The sequence below is a fragment of the Erigeron canadensis genome, chromosome 1 (assembly GCF_010389155.1).
Source record: "Erigeron canadensis isolate Cc75 chromosome 1, C_canadensis_v1, whole genome shotgun sequence".
NCBI lineage: Eukaryota > Viridiplantae > Streptophyta > Magnoliopsida > Asterales > Asteraceae > Erigeron > Erigeron canadensis.
The window spans coordinates 45,364,925-45,380,421 of NC_057761.1; the positions used below are offsets into that span (position 1 = coordinate 45,364,925).

Here is a 15,497-nt window from a genome sequence, read left to right on the forward strand (position 1 = left end):
CTTATCTTACTACTGTAGTATTTTACACGGGCTTTATCACCCAATCAAAATAAATTCTATTTTCATTTTTTTTTTATTAGCTAATTAGTCTCAGGCAGATACAAAAAAAAAAAAAAATTAACATGTTTAACTTTTTATTATGTTAAACACTTTTATATTTATATTTTAAATAAATGATGTTAAGATTATAATTTGTTTAATAATTATAACGTATACATCACATGATCTATGTTAAAAATCTAATGAAAAGGTTATCCACGCAATACGACGGCAATGACGAGTGGCGTCGGTATTGATAACCTAACGATGTATTTATTAATTTAAAAACAGTTGATTTAATGGGGTAATGTAAAAGTAGTTAATTTCATATTCTAAACACAAAAGCCAAAAAACTATGATGAACACCAAGAAAAAACCCAAAACGGGATCCAAAATGGCAAAATCTAAATAGTGATGAGGGGTATACGATGAACCAATAGAAAGAAAACACAAAAGCAAAAAAACTATGTAATAAACCAACAAAAACCGAAAGAAAAATAACCTTAACGGGATCCGATATAGCAAAATCCGAAAAAACGCGGGGTATAGGTGGACTAATAGAAAGAAAACACAAAAGCAAAAAAAATTACGTAGGAAACCAAGAAAAACCGAACAAAAAATAACTTTAACGGAATCCGATATGGCAAAATCTGGGAAAAAACGCGTAATACAAGTGGACCAATAGAACAACGCCACGTGGCATGTGACACTGTTCATTGGTCTTGCCTTTAATGAGATTACAATATGATAAGTATATATATTAGGTGAAGATATTTAAATATTATCTTATATCTTAATATATTATAAGACAGTTGAACTAATGACTTATTAACCAATCAAATCGTTCGATTTTGTTAAATTGAATCTCGCTTATGTCATCGTGTAGATAAACTATAAATTAAAAATCCTAATAATCATTATCTAAATATATCATTATATTAGTATTTATATTAATTTGTAAAAAAAGTCTCATTAATTTACACTTTTTTGTTTTTCATTAATAATTTACACTTTTTAACCCTGAATACTTAATTTATATTTATTTTTAGCCATCAACTTGAGAGAATTTAATAAAATTTACAATCATTTAACTAATTAAAAAATTTCAACATATAAAATATTATATTCAAAAAATTATTTCAAAACCTAAGTACTTATTAACAAATATAAGATTACATTTTTATAAATTAAAAATAAAAATATTTAGTTTAATATTTAATATAAACACAATTTGAACTCTAGATACATATTCCAAACATAATAATAGATGACAATATACAATATCATTATCCTAAACACAATAGGATCCACAGAACATGAGACAATCACATAACAAAATACGATTTACAACAGATTGTTACTTGAATACTAAATCCAAATCAATATGAACTCCATTAAAGATTCATTATATCTTTCGGTCAAAAAAGTACATAGTTTTTTTCCTTTTATATATATATTTGCTTTGCGTATTAATGTTTAAAGTTACAGTTGTCACTCAAATCAAGAGTCTTAATTGTTATCAAAGAATATAAAAACAATTCTAACTATTATCTGATTATCATAAGACATGTGATTGAAAATAAGCCTATGCGTGGTATGGGCAGAATGACTACAACAAACAATTCCATCAATATGTCTCGGCTAATGATGACAGTGACGAACCTATGATTATTGTACTACAAGTTGCAAAATATAACACTTAGAACCATATATAATTCAAAATTACAAGCTTTTATGACTTAAATGTATGAAGATCTAATATTGATAATATCGTAAATCATGTGTCCAATGTTGGACACGGGTCTAAAATCTAGTTAGTTAATAAAAGAGAGAGGTAATATAAGTATTTCAAAAGCTAAAAGTTAAAAAATGAGAAAATGATGATTTGCTTTATAAAGGAGTATATATATATATATATATATATATATATATATATATAGGTTTTAAGTAAAACAAAACAAGTATTAAAGTAAAACAAATAAAACAATAGGTTTCTTTTCACTGAAAATCACTATGCATCATGAAAATCATCGTGTATCAATTGTTTGGTGAATCTTCGTACATCAATTTAACTATGATCTAAGGGTCAAGATCTTGTTCTATTTATTTTACTTTAATACTTATTTTGCAATACTCAACCCCTAAATATATAATTGAAAAATGTTAAACTTGCAAACTAATTACAGATAAAAAGTTACAAACACGTGTTATATTACATGTCACACGTGTTGTAAACTCTTATTTGTATAATGTTAGTAAACAAACCAATAATTACAACCGGAATACATTCGTTAAAAGTTAAATTGGTATATACCTAGCTAGCTAGCAATGTGTCAAAACAATGTTGGGGTAGGCATATAGTTAGTTTTCTATATGTGGTTTGAAATGGGCATACACCTGTTGTCAGATAAGTTCGTACGTTATCGGATTTAATATACAACCTAACACGTAATTAAGTCAAAATAGTAATCTTAATCTATTTCAGATAAAATATATCCTTCAATTCCCGCTACTCGATCTTAGCAAATTTGATTTCAATGTAATTTTTATACAGTAATTTTTAATGTAAGTTGATGTAAATAATTACATGTAAACTGAATTTCAACCTTTTAGTTTTTATCCAATATACTTTGGTAACTTTGGTTATGAAACAACTCATCAGAGAAGTATTCTGGAACTGTTCATCACCATGAGCATGCTCTACTAGTTCGATCTATGATCTTAACTTTTCTCCAACTTGATAAGGGTCTTGTCGACACAATAATACCAAACCAATCAAGCTTCGGTGATCTTTAGACTATGAATTCTAGCTAGTCATTTTTTAAATGAAAAGTAATGCCTCCGGGATTAAAACTAATTAATCTAGGACCGATAATCACTATTAAGACCCTTAGTGCGATTGTCCAATCTTAATCAAAAATCCAAAATAAAAGTTAGGTTCCAATATGTATATAGTGTGTCCTTAAAATCTTCCTTCCATTACTTTTTAATTATCATATTTCATTGTCTATGAGATCCTATTTCCCAACCTCACAAATATCCCCACCATAACCTCAGGACCCATAACCACTTGCAAATATAAATTAACATTATAGGTCACTCTTTGTTACGAGTATTTATAATTAAATGGTCATATTCTTTAAAGATATAAAGGCACGTCTATCTATCTTCCTTGATGTTTGGTTTCTATTGAAGAAGCTAGCTAGCTATATACAAGTATATATAATTTGATCAAGACTTAATTGTTTTTTTGATATATATAGTGAAAAATGAGTGTTCCTCAAACTCCAAGTATCAACTATCATCCATACTCCCATGCACTTCAAATTAGGGTATATCAAGCTTTCATATTCTCTATTCCAATCCTCTTCTCCATCATACTATTCCTTTTGTTCTACTTGTTCTACCTCAAAAGAAGAGCCTATGCTCTCTCTTCTGCTCCGCCGCTGCATCCGCCATCTACTTACCGTTATGCTACTTCTTTTCTCCCCATGGTAATTAACTAACTATTATCCATATATTTTTCTTATGGGTGTTGCTGAAAATAATCATCGAGCTTGAAGAGTTAATACAACAATATGCAATGTTTGGCCGGATAGTCATTTTGTTATAGCTCTATATATCTTATTTGTGACAAGGCTAAAAGAAAATCTGAAGTTTAATTGTAAATATATTCTTTGTTTTTGAAAGGAGAAATATAACAAGCTTGATGCATGTTTGAAAATACAAGTAACAAGAAATGAAATCATTGAAAGTTCAATTCATTTCCTTTATTCATTTGCTTGTAATATATCAATGTGATCATATTCCAAATTTAAATTATTTGCAGCCTCATGTAATGGGAGTGAAAGGAGGTCTTAAGGATAAGCTACCAAAGGTTGTGTTTGATGAAGTCTTAAAAGCGAAGGATTCAGTGTAAGCCAACTAATTACAAGTTTTTAATAACATACCTTCTCAATTTGCTAGATTTACAAGAAATTACTTAGTAACGTATATAGTTCATATGTCATATATGTGGTTAAACCAACTGGATTATTTCTCACCTTTGGTAGAAATTATAAGCAGTATCTCACTCTCTTGCTATCTATATTTCAATCTCCCACATACACTATGAAAGATGACATTGGGGGTCACTTTATTTTTTATGTCATATATGTAAATATTAAGTATATAAAATATATAGATCCTACAATACAACAATGCCCAATTTTATTACAAATGAAATATGGGCACTATATTTATTAGTACAAAATATGAGTAGTTATCAAATGACAAACATATATTGTTATTGTGGGTTTTTTGCGCATATGTAACTTATTCTTTTGGAACATGACATCTAAATATTGGCCTTTCCTTTTCTCAAAAGTGACCACGGAATTATGATCATAAAGATAGCAGAATCTAACATGACTATATGAGTGCCATTTATCTTTAGAGACATGCATTTATGCTCTCAATCACCATCATTATATCATTATATGAAGAAGAAAAAAAAAGCAACAAGAAATATATAAAATTAAAACCAATAGTGCACTTTTTAGACCATTCTATTCTATTTACACATATTTGATTACTTTGTTATTTTGTGTATCCCAATCTTTGAAAATTGAAATTAGTGGAACTTTGCAGGTATTTTCTTAGTGGGTGTATAGTTCATGATTATGTTTTTTATTACGGACTATTAAATTTTTGTTATTACTTTTTATTTTTTTAAAAGTTGCTTAGTTTTATTGTTTTATCATATCTACATACAAAGGGCCGGGTAAAATAAATGAATCCATATAAAAAGAGAATCCGGATCAACTGGTTACAACTTACAAGTCACACATATTGCATTTTAATTCATATATATGCGTGATCTCCAAAATCGTTATATCTAACTAAACACTACAACAACTTAACATCTTACTTTAATAAAATATATTTTACCGAAACATAATATTGTCTATTTATACACTAATTATGTTAACGTAAATTAAATGATTTATATATTTATAAGTGCAAAGAAATTAAAATCTTTAGACGCACCTAAAAATATAACTTTCTATATGTCTAGAATCGTAGAGATATATAAAACCTAAAAAATGTAAATAACATGTTATGTATGTATATATGTCCTTTGATCAGATGTTGTGTATGTCTTGGGGAATTTGAATTGAATGAAGAGTTGATACAAGTACCATCATGCAAACATGTTTTTCACAAGGAGTGTATTCACCATTGGCTTCAATCCAACTCCACTTGCCCACTTTGTAGATGCTGTGTCTTTTTAGCTGTTGGGCCCCTCTCAGGCCCACCATCAGCTCAGCCCACCACCATTCATTTCACTAGTGACCATGGCCCAGCAGCAACCCAAGATATAACATCTACAACAGACAGCACCACTAGCCCAACAACAACTACTATTGATTCTACAAATAGTAACAACAACTGTTCAAGAGTCTCCTCGACAAATACTACGGCCTCCCATGAAGATGACAACCACAACCACCACCACCATGTTGTATCTGATGGAATTTCTGTCGTTATACATGTTCAATCTCAATGACACCGGCCCACTATATCTATATATATCATCAAACTCATGATTAATTATTTTACTTTTGGAAGATCGAATTGAAATATGTATTGGATAAGTTACACCTTTTTTTTTTTTGTACTAATGAGTTTGATGATATATACCGTATCATGGGTTAACGCGGTTTATCTAGTGTGACGGACAAACTAAGTTTGAAAAAGATATATATTGGAGAATTAATTAGTAGACAAACTGTATTATCTTAGGTTATCATATCATGTGTCCAAATTCAATATTTCTGAGTCGAATAATGAAGAGATATCGAGCTGATTGTAGCTCTCTTAGATGATCTAAGTTCTTTGTAAGCTTGCAACCAAATAAGAACTTAGAGAAAGTGTACGAATTGTATCAATTAAGTTTTTGTAATGTTTGTCTTTGATTAATAGCGTCGTGATTTTTTTTGTAAAATAGCTTCATCATTCTGTAATGTAACAACTACTTTTGGATTTTCAATTATGTTTTAAGATGAAGTTATTTATTTAGTTATATAATTATACTATATATGTAACATTAATTTATATTAGGAAATGATCATGTTGTCGGTGTAAATTTGAAGTTAAAATTGTTTGATGGGATCAATTAAATTTTTTTGACTAAATATATAAAGAAACTATCGGTTAAATTTACGATGTAACAATATGTTAGTAATCATCGATAGAGAAAATGATCGATACAACTACAATTATACTGTATTTTATTTTTTAGAAAACTATTACTTGTCTAGTTGTCTTTTAAAATAAAGTCTCTTAAAATTTATTAAACATGAAAACAATGCTTTTGCAAGAATGATTTATTGTTATAATATTAAAACACTAAAAATTCAGACAAAGTGTAAAAGTTTAGTAAACATGAGTATAAAAAAAATACCAAATGTTAAGAATGTATTTAATATGAATAAACCACTTGGTTAAACCCCAGTGGCCAGAGGTGTTTCACTAAACCTATTATGCGGGGCTCCAGAGGAGTTTACTCAAAGGTCTTGAGTTCGAGCCTTGGTAGGTTCTCCTCGACGGTATTTTCCAATTAAAGAGATGGTATGGTGAGAAAGACTATTTAAGATCCGCTTAATGCGGGACCCTTTTGTTGTGCGATTAGCACACATCATATGTATCTGAGGTAAAATTTACTTGTAAAAAAAAATTTAATATGAATAAAAAAGTTATATATTTTATAATAAAAAATACGTTTTATGATAAGTGCAAAAAAAAAAAAAAAAAAAGTGTTGAACAAAGAAATTTTTTTTTAATTTATATTTTTATAACTCATTTGATTACTACTCTTCCCCTTACATGTCAGTATATCACCAAGTAAGTTTAAGAATTAAATAAGACGATGGATATTGACACAAAATTAACAAAACACGGAAGTAGGAAAAAGTAGGGTGTGTGTGGGTCCTACTTGCCATTCTTAGAAACATCGAACTAAAATTCCGGTGAACGGAATAAATCAACGACGAGACGACGGAAAGAGAGATGACACAAGCATACGGAGAAGCATGGTATTGGGACAAACGTTATGCAAAGGAATCAACAACCACTTTTGATTGGTATCAAAAATATGAATCTTTATCCCCTCTTTTACATCTTTACATCCCCACCTCCACCTCCACTCGCCGCCGTGTCCTTGTTGTTGGCTGCGGCAATTCCGGTACTATTTCTTGCAAAATATATATACTGTCTTTTTGTAATGTTTGTGTGATTGGATCAAGAATATATATTTTCTGGGTTTGTAATAAGTTGTGTAGAATTTGGACCCATTAAAAAATAAATATAAAGATTGAAATTGAAAGGACTTTATAGGTGCGTTTTAGCTACTGAAAACATCTTCAAATTTCCCATTATTTTATTCTTAGAAAGTTTTGAACTTTTAGTTGCAAATTTGGAAAATACAAGGAGTTTCCATTTCTGAGCTGAAAAATATTGAGAAAACTATAGGAATGAGTTTTTCAAGGGGTAATTATAAGTTGGAAAATAGAGCTTTCTGTTTTCAATGATTTACTTCTCATAGCTTTCTATAACCAAAAGCACCTATGCAATTCTAATGTTTTTGTGCCATTTCAATTGAAGAATTAGTTTGAGGTATTGACATATTGTTGGTTGAATGATTGTTCATTGAAATTTAGAAATTAGTATAAGGACGTTTGGGCTCCCCAATAGTTTCAAGATCATAAGTGACAAGGATTGCTACTAGTTGATTTGTGGTTATTGGAGGACTTTAGCCTTTAGATAAAAGTTTTTGTGCAGTTAAAAAGCATTTCGGCTCGTTTGATTCTACTCGGTTAGGAAAGCCTCTTGTACATAATCTTTGAAGATGAGATACATAATCTAACATTCGTCGAACGAGGTGGCAATATATGTGATCATAGTGAAGCTATTTGGGCAGTAGGGTATCTCACAACTGTTATTGTCGATGGACTAATTGGTGTTGTAGATAGTGTTTGAGTGGAGGCCATATTCATGTCAAGTTGTCAACGGATATGCTAGTTATCAATCTATAAAAGAAGAATAGAAAAGGAAGTTCATACTGTACTTTTACAAGAAAACTTGTTCTACTGTACGTAAAAGAGTATCACCCAAATAAGGAATTCAAAGGGTTAAGTAGATGCTGCTTGATAGTTAGTTCTCGTGTGTTGACATGGTAATCAACTAATTATCATGTATTTGCTCCAAATTTAGCACATACGTATAATGGTTGAAACTTGCTAGTTGTTTTATATTGTTTATTATTTCAAACTTCCCGTTTCTTCATAGTTTATGCTTCTTTCTTTCTTTCTTTTTTTTACACTTTACCCTTGTGTGTTGTTCTCACTATTAATGCACCATTTTTTATTATTTAATAATACATATATGTGTAGCATTTAGTGAAGGCATGAGCAAGGATGGTTATACAGATATCGTGAACATTGATATATCATCCGTTGTTATTGAAGCAATGCAAAAGAAATACTCGGATTCCCCTCATCTGAAATGTACCTTCTTCTTATAGTTGTCTTAATTGTGACCTACACTTTATTTATCTCGTCATTTAGCTTTGTTGTGGTGTCCTTGAATTTGGGCAGATATCGAAATGGATGTTAGGGATATGAAAGCTTTTGAAAACAATTCTTTTGATGCAGTTATTGACAAAGGTATCTTTCGAACTAGAGATTATGTGAATATTTGAGTGAAAGTATGGCAAGTTCTTTTCAAGTTTTAAAGTAATCATTATTAGAATATGTAATTATATAACATTCATATTTCATACATTTGCTTCTTTAATCAAAGGATCACAGTTTAATAAAGGATGATTTCTTGTTGTTCATTTTTTCCCCACAGACTTACTTTAACAACCAGATGATTGTCTTTTATCCTCCAATTTAACATCTTTCCATTCCTTTTGTTTCCCAGGAACCTTGGACTCTCTTTTGGTGAGTTTTCTTCTTTGTGCTAAACAAAAGTGCATCCAAAGTGATAGGCTGGGTCAGATGGCTTGGATGGGTTGGGTAACACATCAAAATGGCTTTAAGTCAACGAGGTTGTAGTGTGGGTCAAAAAGGTTTATCCGCCTTTCAGTTTAAGTTTATGAATAGTTAACGTATAAAATTTTATCATCAAGAACTGTATTTTATTCAATGGTAATCTTTTTTTATTATAATAATAAAAAATTCTTAAATTATATATATAGGAGGGGTCAGCACTTGAATGCACTTTGCGCAAGTTTCTTTTCATTCTAAGCAATTGCTTTAAAATTACCCATCTGGCTGTTAGACAAAAAGTATTACTCAAATCAACACATTTACCCATAGTCACATGGAACGCGGAACGAAAACGGGTACGCCGTTCGTAGGCCTCGAAAATCCGGTACGAGGGGGGGTAGGTTCATTCGGAACGCGAATTGGGTACGTGAAACGACGTACCCTTTTTGGTACGTAAATTTGGTACAAAACATATAAATAACTAACATATATAATATAGACTTATTCATACTAAAATCCAATAGTTGTTCATAATCAAATTTATAAAAAAAAATAAACCATAACTAATAGACCCTTGGTCTTTTTCTTTTTCCAGCAGGGTCATATGAAAACTGTATTACATAAACCATATAAGCCCACTTCTTTATCAACCAGCCTATTTGAAAATTGTATTTTATGGCCCAATATAAGCCCACTTATCAACCCTAATATATCTTTTCCCACTTTAAGTAAAAAGAAAGTACAGTACAGCCCGCTACTTTTCTGTTTTCTACTTCTGTCACTTTTCTCCCCCACCGGAAAAAAAAACGATTTCTCTTTGCCAGAACGTCGATTTCTATTAAAAGGTACGGCGAACCGAAGCTAAAAGGAACGCAAATTTCAACCTTGATACGTCAAATCAGGTACGCTTATTTTACCGTTTCGGATCGCGTTTCGCCTTCGTCCGGGACGATTTCGTACCGCGTTTCGGTGCGAGGTGTACAGTACGAGTACGAGAAACCCTGCTTCGTACCCGTTTCCTGTGACTATGCATTTACCCTTAAGTGGGCCGTAAATGTCAACACAAAGGCACGTGTTAAGGATCAATGACTAATGACAAGTCTTTTCTTCCAGTGTGGTCTCAATTCGAAACAAAATGCTGCCAAGATGCTTGAGGAGGTCGATAGGTAAAACAACTGTTATTTCTAATTGTTTAACACTTGAAGTTCCATTTTACACTTTATCCCCTTTCCTTTTTGATTTTTTGATATATTGAAGCAGTTGATAACAAACTATAGGGTCCTGAAGAAGGAGGGAGTGTATATTCTGGTAAGCTCATTACCAACGTAATGTTGCGATCATTAAAGCTTTCAGTCGATGCTCGGGGTGATGACCGTGATAATGTTGCAGATAACATATGGTATTCCAGCTTATCGAATATGTTTGCTAAAAGAATCTCACTCGTGGGCCATCAAGCTTCATGTGATAGGTGATCTAAATTTTCTTCTCTTCATATATCAATAGAGAGAGAGGGGGAGAGAGAGAGAGAGAGAGAGAGAGAGTTTTTTTTTGTCATTAAAAAAAAGATCCTCTCTAAGTTTAAATTTTGTTATTTCGTTTTGGACCATATAATGTGTATGGACGCAGATAAGTATCTGCCAGGAGAGAGTTCAAAAGGAGAGACATGGGAGCTGACTCGGCCCGTTCCATTGAATAGTGACGGAAGCCTGAAGGATGGTAGTCCTTTAGAGAACATGGATGTTCATTACATCTATGTCTGTACTAAGGTCAGTTGTTACCTTCTTACATCACCTTTACTTCATTCTGTAAGTAATTAGGTACTTTTAAACAAGGGGTGAACATTGAAAAATCAACACGGACAAACATTGTTCATGCCCATTTGAAACATATTTAAAGGTAGCGAGATGGAGGGTTGTGTGACAATTCAAATTGGAGTCGGGTTGAACCAGTCATTTTTAGTATGTCAAAACAAACTAGACTGGTTATGGGGACTAGGGCTGACATGCGAGTTAATTTTTCAACTTTTAAATTTTTTATTCATGATTAATGTGTTACTGGTAGTATAAAATAGAGTAGTTTTACACTTTTACGCATTAGAAGTGGAGTTTGGGTGTCTTTTAGCCAATTGACAAATCAACCCATTTAGAAATACATAACGGTCTAAGAAGTCACCTCTAACAGTAACGTTAATGGTTATGAATTCAGAGTGTTTTAATGGGAATGCAGGTGTGAAGAAAGAGACTGAGCTCAAGTATTTCTTGGTTTAGAAAGAGATCGTGTCTTTTGTCTGTAATAATGTTCGCTTAATAAGTTACACAACACTAGCTATATATGTAATTGTATACATGTAAGTTACACAATACTTAACTATATATGTAATGGTGTACATGTAAGTTACACAATACTCTTTCAAAAAAACTATACATGTAATTGTAATGATGGCCTTGGTGAATTGAAATGATTTGCTTTGATCCATGTTTGTTAGTGTGTGCGCGCGCGCGCGTATTCACGTATGTTTTATTTGTATGTAATATATATCTTCTGTAACCATCATTCTTAAATATTATGTGAGAAAGATTTTTCAAAACTGTCATTTGAGTGGTAATAAAGGTTCTTGAAAGAAAGAAGGAAAAAAGGGGCAAAAATAAATACATATCATATCATAGATTGAGAGAGGGGGGGGGGGGGGGGGGGGGGGGGGGGGAGAAAGTGTTTTAATGTGTTGTTGAAAGAGTATTGTAGATGATCCAGGATGGAGAAAGTGTTAGTGTTCTTGTTATTATCATTCTGATCAGTTACAAATCATATATAAATCAGATTTTGTTAAGTGGGAAACACCTGTTAACATTAGAAAGTTAACAACACATTAAAACAGATGTCACTTGCTGAACTAATGCAAGTGTTGTTCCAGGTGTTAAACCAGGAACAAAGGATCCCACTTAAGCCACAACCACTAACACTTGAGCCATCTCACATAGCCACAATTGAGCCATGTAAGCCATAACCGAGCCATACCGAACTAGTCAAAAATAAAGACGGCTCAATAGCGGCTCGCGGCGATGCGAGCGTGCTAAGTGCGCCACTAAAACGCCACATTACGCCTCATCGCCCCCAGTCCCGGTCTCGGGCACGTCGGGTGCTTCGCACCCTCCTAGCTCACTTGGGGTGTAGCCCCTTTATAAGGAATTATAATTCCTCCAACACTCCTCCTTATAAACATACTTAATGTTTATTCTTCTACCAATGTGGGACACACTCACATTAGTTAATTATTCTTTCAACTCTTTTTAACATATCTATTAACTTGGATATTCTATGTTATTACATAAAATTTCCAACAATCCCCCACATTAATAGATATGGTTATTAAAGATAAATTCCGACAGTCAAGTATTGCAGGATAAGTAGGTGTTACCCTTTGAACTTTCCTTTGTGAGTGCACTTAGTCTCCTAGCAGTTAGTAGAACTTGATGTCTTTGAACTAACTCCTTTTTACGTAGACGTTATTGCACATCACACAATACTTTCCCTAGTCTGGTTAATCCCTCACTTTCGTGTCCGTTATGGTCATGGAACACTATCCTGGTTCTGCGAGAGCTCTAGGAATTGCGCCCCCCACAATTCCATTCGAAGCGACCACACTTCTCTCTAACATAGGTGATTGCTCACAATCATTAAAATCTATAAGCTTAACCTCTATGATATCATTGATTTGATATAGGAATGGACTAGGAAAATTTGCAACTCACTTTATTGTGGTGGGTTCTCCCCCCACAGTGACTGTAAACTCCCTTTGATGTTTGGGATACTCCCCACAATGACCTCCTCTATTCGTACAATTAGGTTGTCCTATTGAACCTAGATCATGGGATCTCCATTTACATCTAGGTTAGGTTTTCCTTCGTACAAATTTACTCAATGGGCTTTAGTCCCATTCCTCTTGATGACTTATAAACTGCCTCACTACTTAAACCTTTAGTTAGCGGATCCGCAATGTTATCCTTTGACCTAACATAGTCAACAGTGATAACCCCTGTTGTGAGCAGTTGTCGTATACTATTATGCCTACGACGAATATGTCTTGACTTGCCATTATACATTGTATTTTGAGCTCTACCAATAGCCGATTGGCAATCACAATGTATACAAATAGCCGTTAATGGCTTTGGCCATCTTGGAACATATTCCAAGAAATGTCGTAGCCATTCTGCTTCTTCTCCAGCTTTATCTAATGCTATAAATTCAGATTCCATCGTAGATCTAGCAATTAGCGTTTGCTTGGACGATTTCCAAGTTATAGCTGCTCCTCCAAGAGTAAATACATATCCACTTGTGGATTTGGAATCTTTTATATCGGATATCCAATTAGCATCACTATATCCTTCCAATACAGCTGAATCTCGACCAAAATGCAGCCCATAATTCTTTGTATATCTCAAGTATCTTAGTAACCTAGTCATAGCCTTCCAATGTTCCAAACTAGGATTACTAGTATATCTACTTAGCCTACTAACAGCATAGGCTAAGTCAGGCCTAGTACTTGTCATGAGATACATTAAGCTGCCAATTACCCTTGAGTACTCCAATTGAGCAACACCTTCACCTCTATTTTTCGAGCGACTCTTGAGTCCTCGGGACTGAATTTCTCAAGGATCTTGTCCACATAGTGAGATTGACTTAACACTAGACCATCTTGGGTTCGAGTAATTTTCATTCCAAGAATGACATCTGCTAAACCCATATCCTTCATGTCAAATCTCGCCTTCAACATGTCTTTGGTAGATTTGATCATACTATCATCTCTACCCACAATGAGTATGTCATCGACATATAGACAAAGTATAACATATCCCTTAGATATGTCTTTGACATAAACACATTTATCACACTCATTAATCCTGAAACCATTGTCGAGCATGACGTGATCAAACTTTTGGTGCCATTGCTTTGGAGCTTGTTTCAATCCGTACAAAGACTTGACAAGTTTACAAACTTTGTCCTCCTGGCCAGGAGCGGAAAAACCCTCAGGTTGTTCCATATATATTTCTTCATCAAGCTCTCCATTGAGAAATGCGGTTTTTACATCCATTTGATGTATTTCCAAATTTCTCAATGCTGCAATCGCAAGCACCAATCTGATCGAAGTTACTCGAGTTACAGGCGCATATGTGTCAAAGTAATCAAGATCTTTCTTTTGTCTATATCCTTTGACCACAAGTCTTGCCTTGTACTTATCAATAGAGCCATCAGATTTCATCTTTTTCTTGAATATCCAACGATGTTCAAGTGGTTTACAACCATGTGGAAGACGAACTAATTCCCAAGTATGATTCTGCAAAATAGAATCAATTTCACTCTTAATAGCTTCTTTCCATTGAGGCGCTTCTTGTGAAGTAACCGCTTCATGATATGTTTGAGGTTCACTCATAACCATATAAGAAACAAAATCAGGCCCGAAAGATTTTTCAATCTTTTGCCTTTTGCTTCTTCGCGGTTCTACTTCTTCTTCCTTTGATTGTTCTTGATGATCATCTGGAACAATCTTATCAACCGGAGTTGATGTAGAAGCTTTTCCTCGATCCAAACGAGGAAACACATTTTCAAAAAACGAAGCATTTCTTGACTCAAGTATACTGTTTTTGTGTATTTCCGGGTTCTTAGACTCATGTACTAGAAACCGATATGCACTACTATGTTCAGCAAGATTTGAGGATTCACAATCGCTACCATGCTTAGCATATTCTATGAATACACAATCAACAGTTTTTGGTCCTATCTTTTGAACTTTAGGTGGTGGAACCACCACCTTTGCTAAACACCCCCACACTTTCAAGAACTTATAGGATGGTTTTCTATTAAACCATAACTCATAAGGTGTGACATCCTTTTTCTTGAAAGGTATCTTGTTCAAAAGATAGTTTGCCGATAAAACTGCATCTCCCCACATATCTTGTCCTAAGCCCGAGCTTATTAACATGGCATTCATCATCTCTTTAAGAGTTCGATTTTTCCTTTCAGCAATGCCATTTTGTTGTGGGGTATAAGGAGCTGTTTGCTCATGGATAATACCATTTTGAGCACAAATTTCAGCAAATGGAGAAACATATTCACCTCCTCTATCGCTCCTTAATCTTTTAATCTTTTTGTTGAGTTGATTCTCAACTTCATTTTTGTACAAGATAAACTTATCTATTGCTTCATTTTTGCTTTTTAGTAAGTATACATAGCAATATCTTGTACAATCATCAATAAATGTAATGAAATATTTGTTACCACCTCGAGTGGGAATCGATCTAAAATCACATACATCGGTATGGATTAAATCAAGTGGCTCGGTGTTTCGTTCAATAGATTTGAAAGATTTCGTGGTTTGTTTAGCTTCAACACAAGTTGGACATTTAGAATTAGAATCAATGTTAAAAGATG

General features: G+C 33.1%; 2 protein-coding genes across 2 annotated transcripts; both read left to right on the forward strand.

The window, feature by feature from the left end:
* The first annotated feature begins 3,201 nt into the window (after positions 1–3,201).
* On the forward strand, positions 3,202–6,025 carry LOC122584799 (probable E3 ubiquitin-protein ligase RHA4A). The gene is made up of 3 exons (XM_043756863.1): positions 3,202–3,533; positions 3,869–3,954; positions 5,167–6,025. Exons 1-3 carry the CDS (start codon positions 3,309–3,311, stop codon positions 5,585–5,587), a joined length of 732 nt encoding a protein of 243 aa, XP_043612798.1. The 5' UTR covers positions 3,202–3,308; the 3' UTR covers positions 5,588–6,025.
* A 912-nt stretch (positions 6,026–6,937) lies between these two features.
* On the forward strand, positions 6,938–11,544 carry LOC122608149 (eEF1A lysine and N-terminal methyltransferase). Its single transcript, XM_043781244.1, has 9 exons — positions 6,938–7,264; positions 8,472–8,585; positions 8,676–8,744; positions 9,004–9,023; positions 10,185–10,237; positions 10,349–10,379; positions 10,461–10,539; positions 10,698–10,837; positions 11,298–11,544. The coding sequence occupies exons 1-9, from the start codon at positions 7,090–7,092 to the stop codon at positions 11,301–11,303; spliced, it is 687 nt and encodes a 228-aa protein (XP_043637179.1). The 5' UTR covers positions 6,938–7,089; the 3' UTR covers positions 11,304–11,544.
* Positions 11,545–15,497: the final 3,953 nt, after the last annotated feature.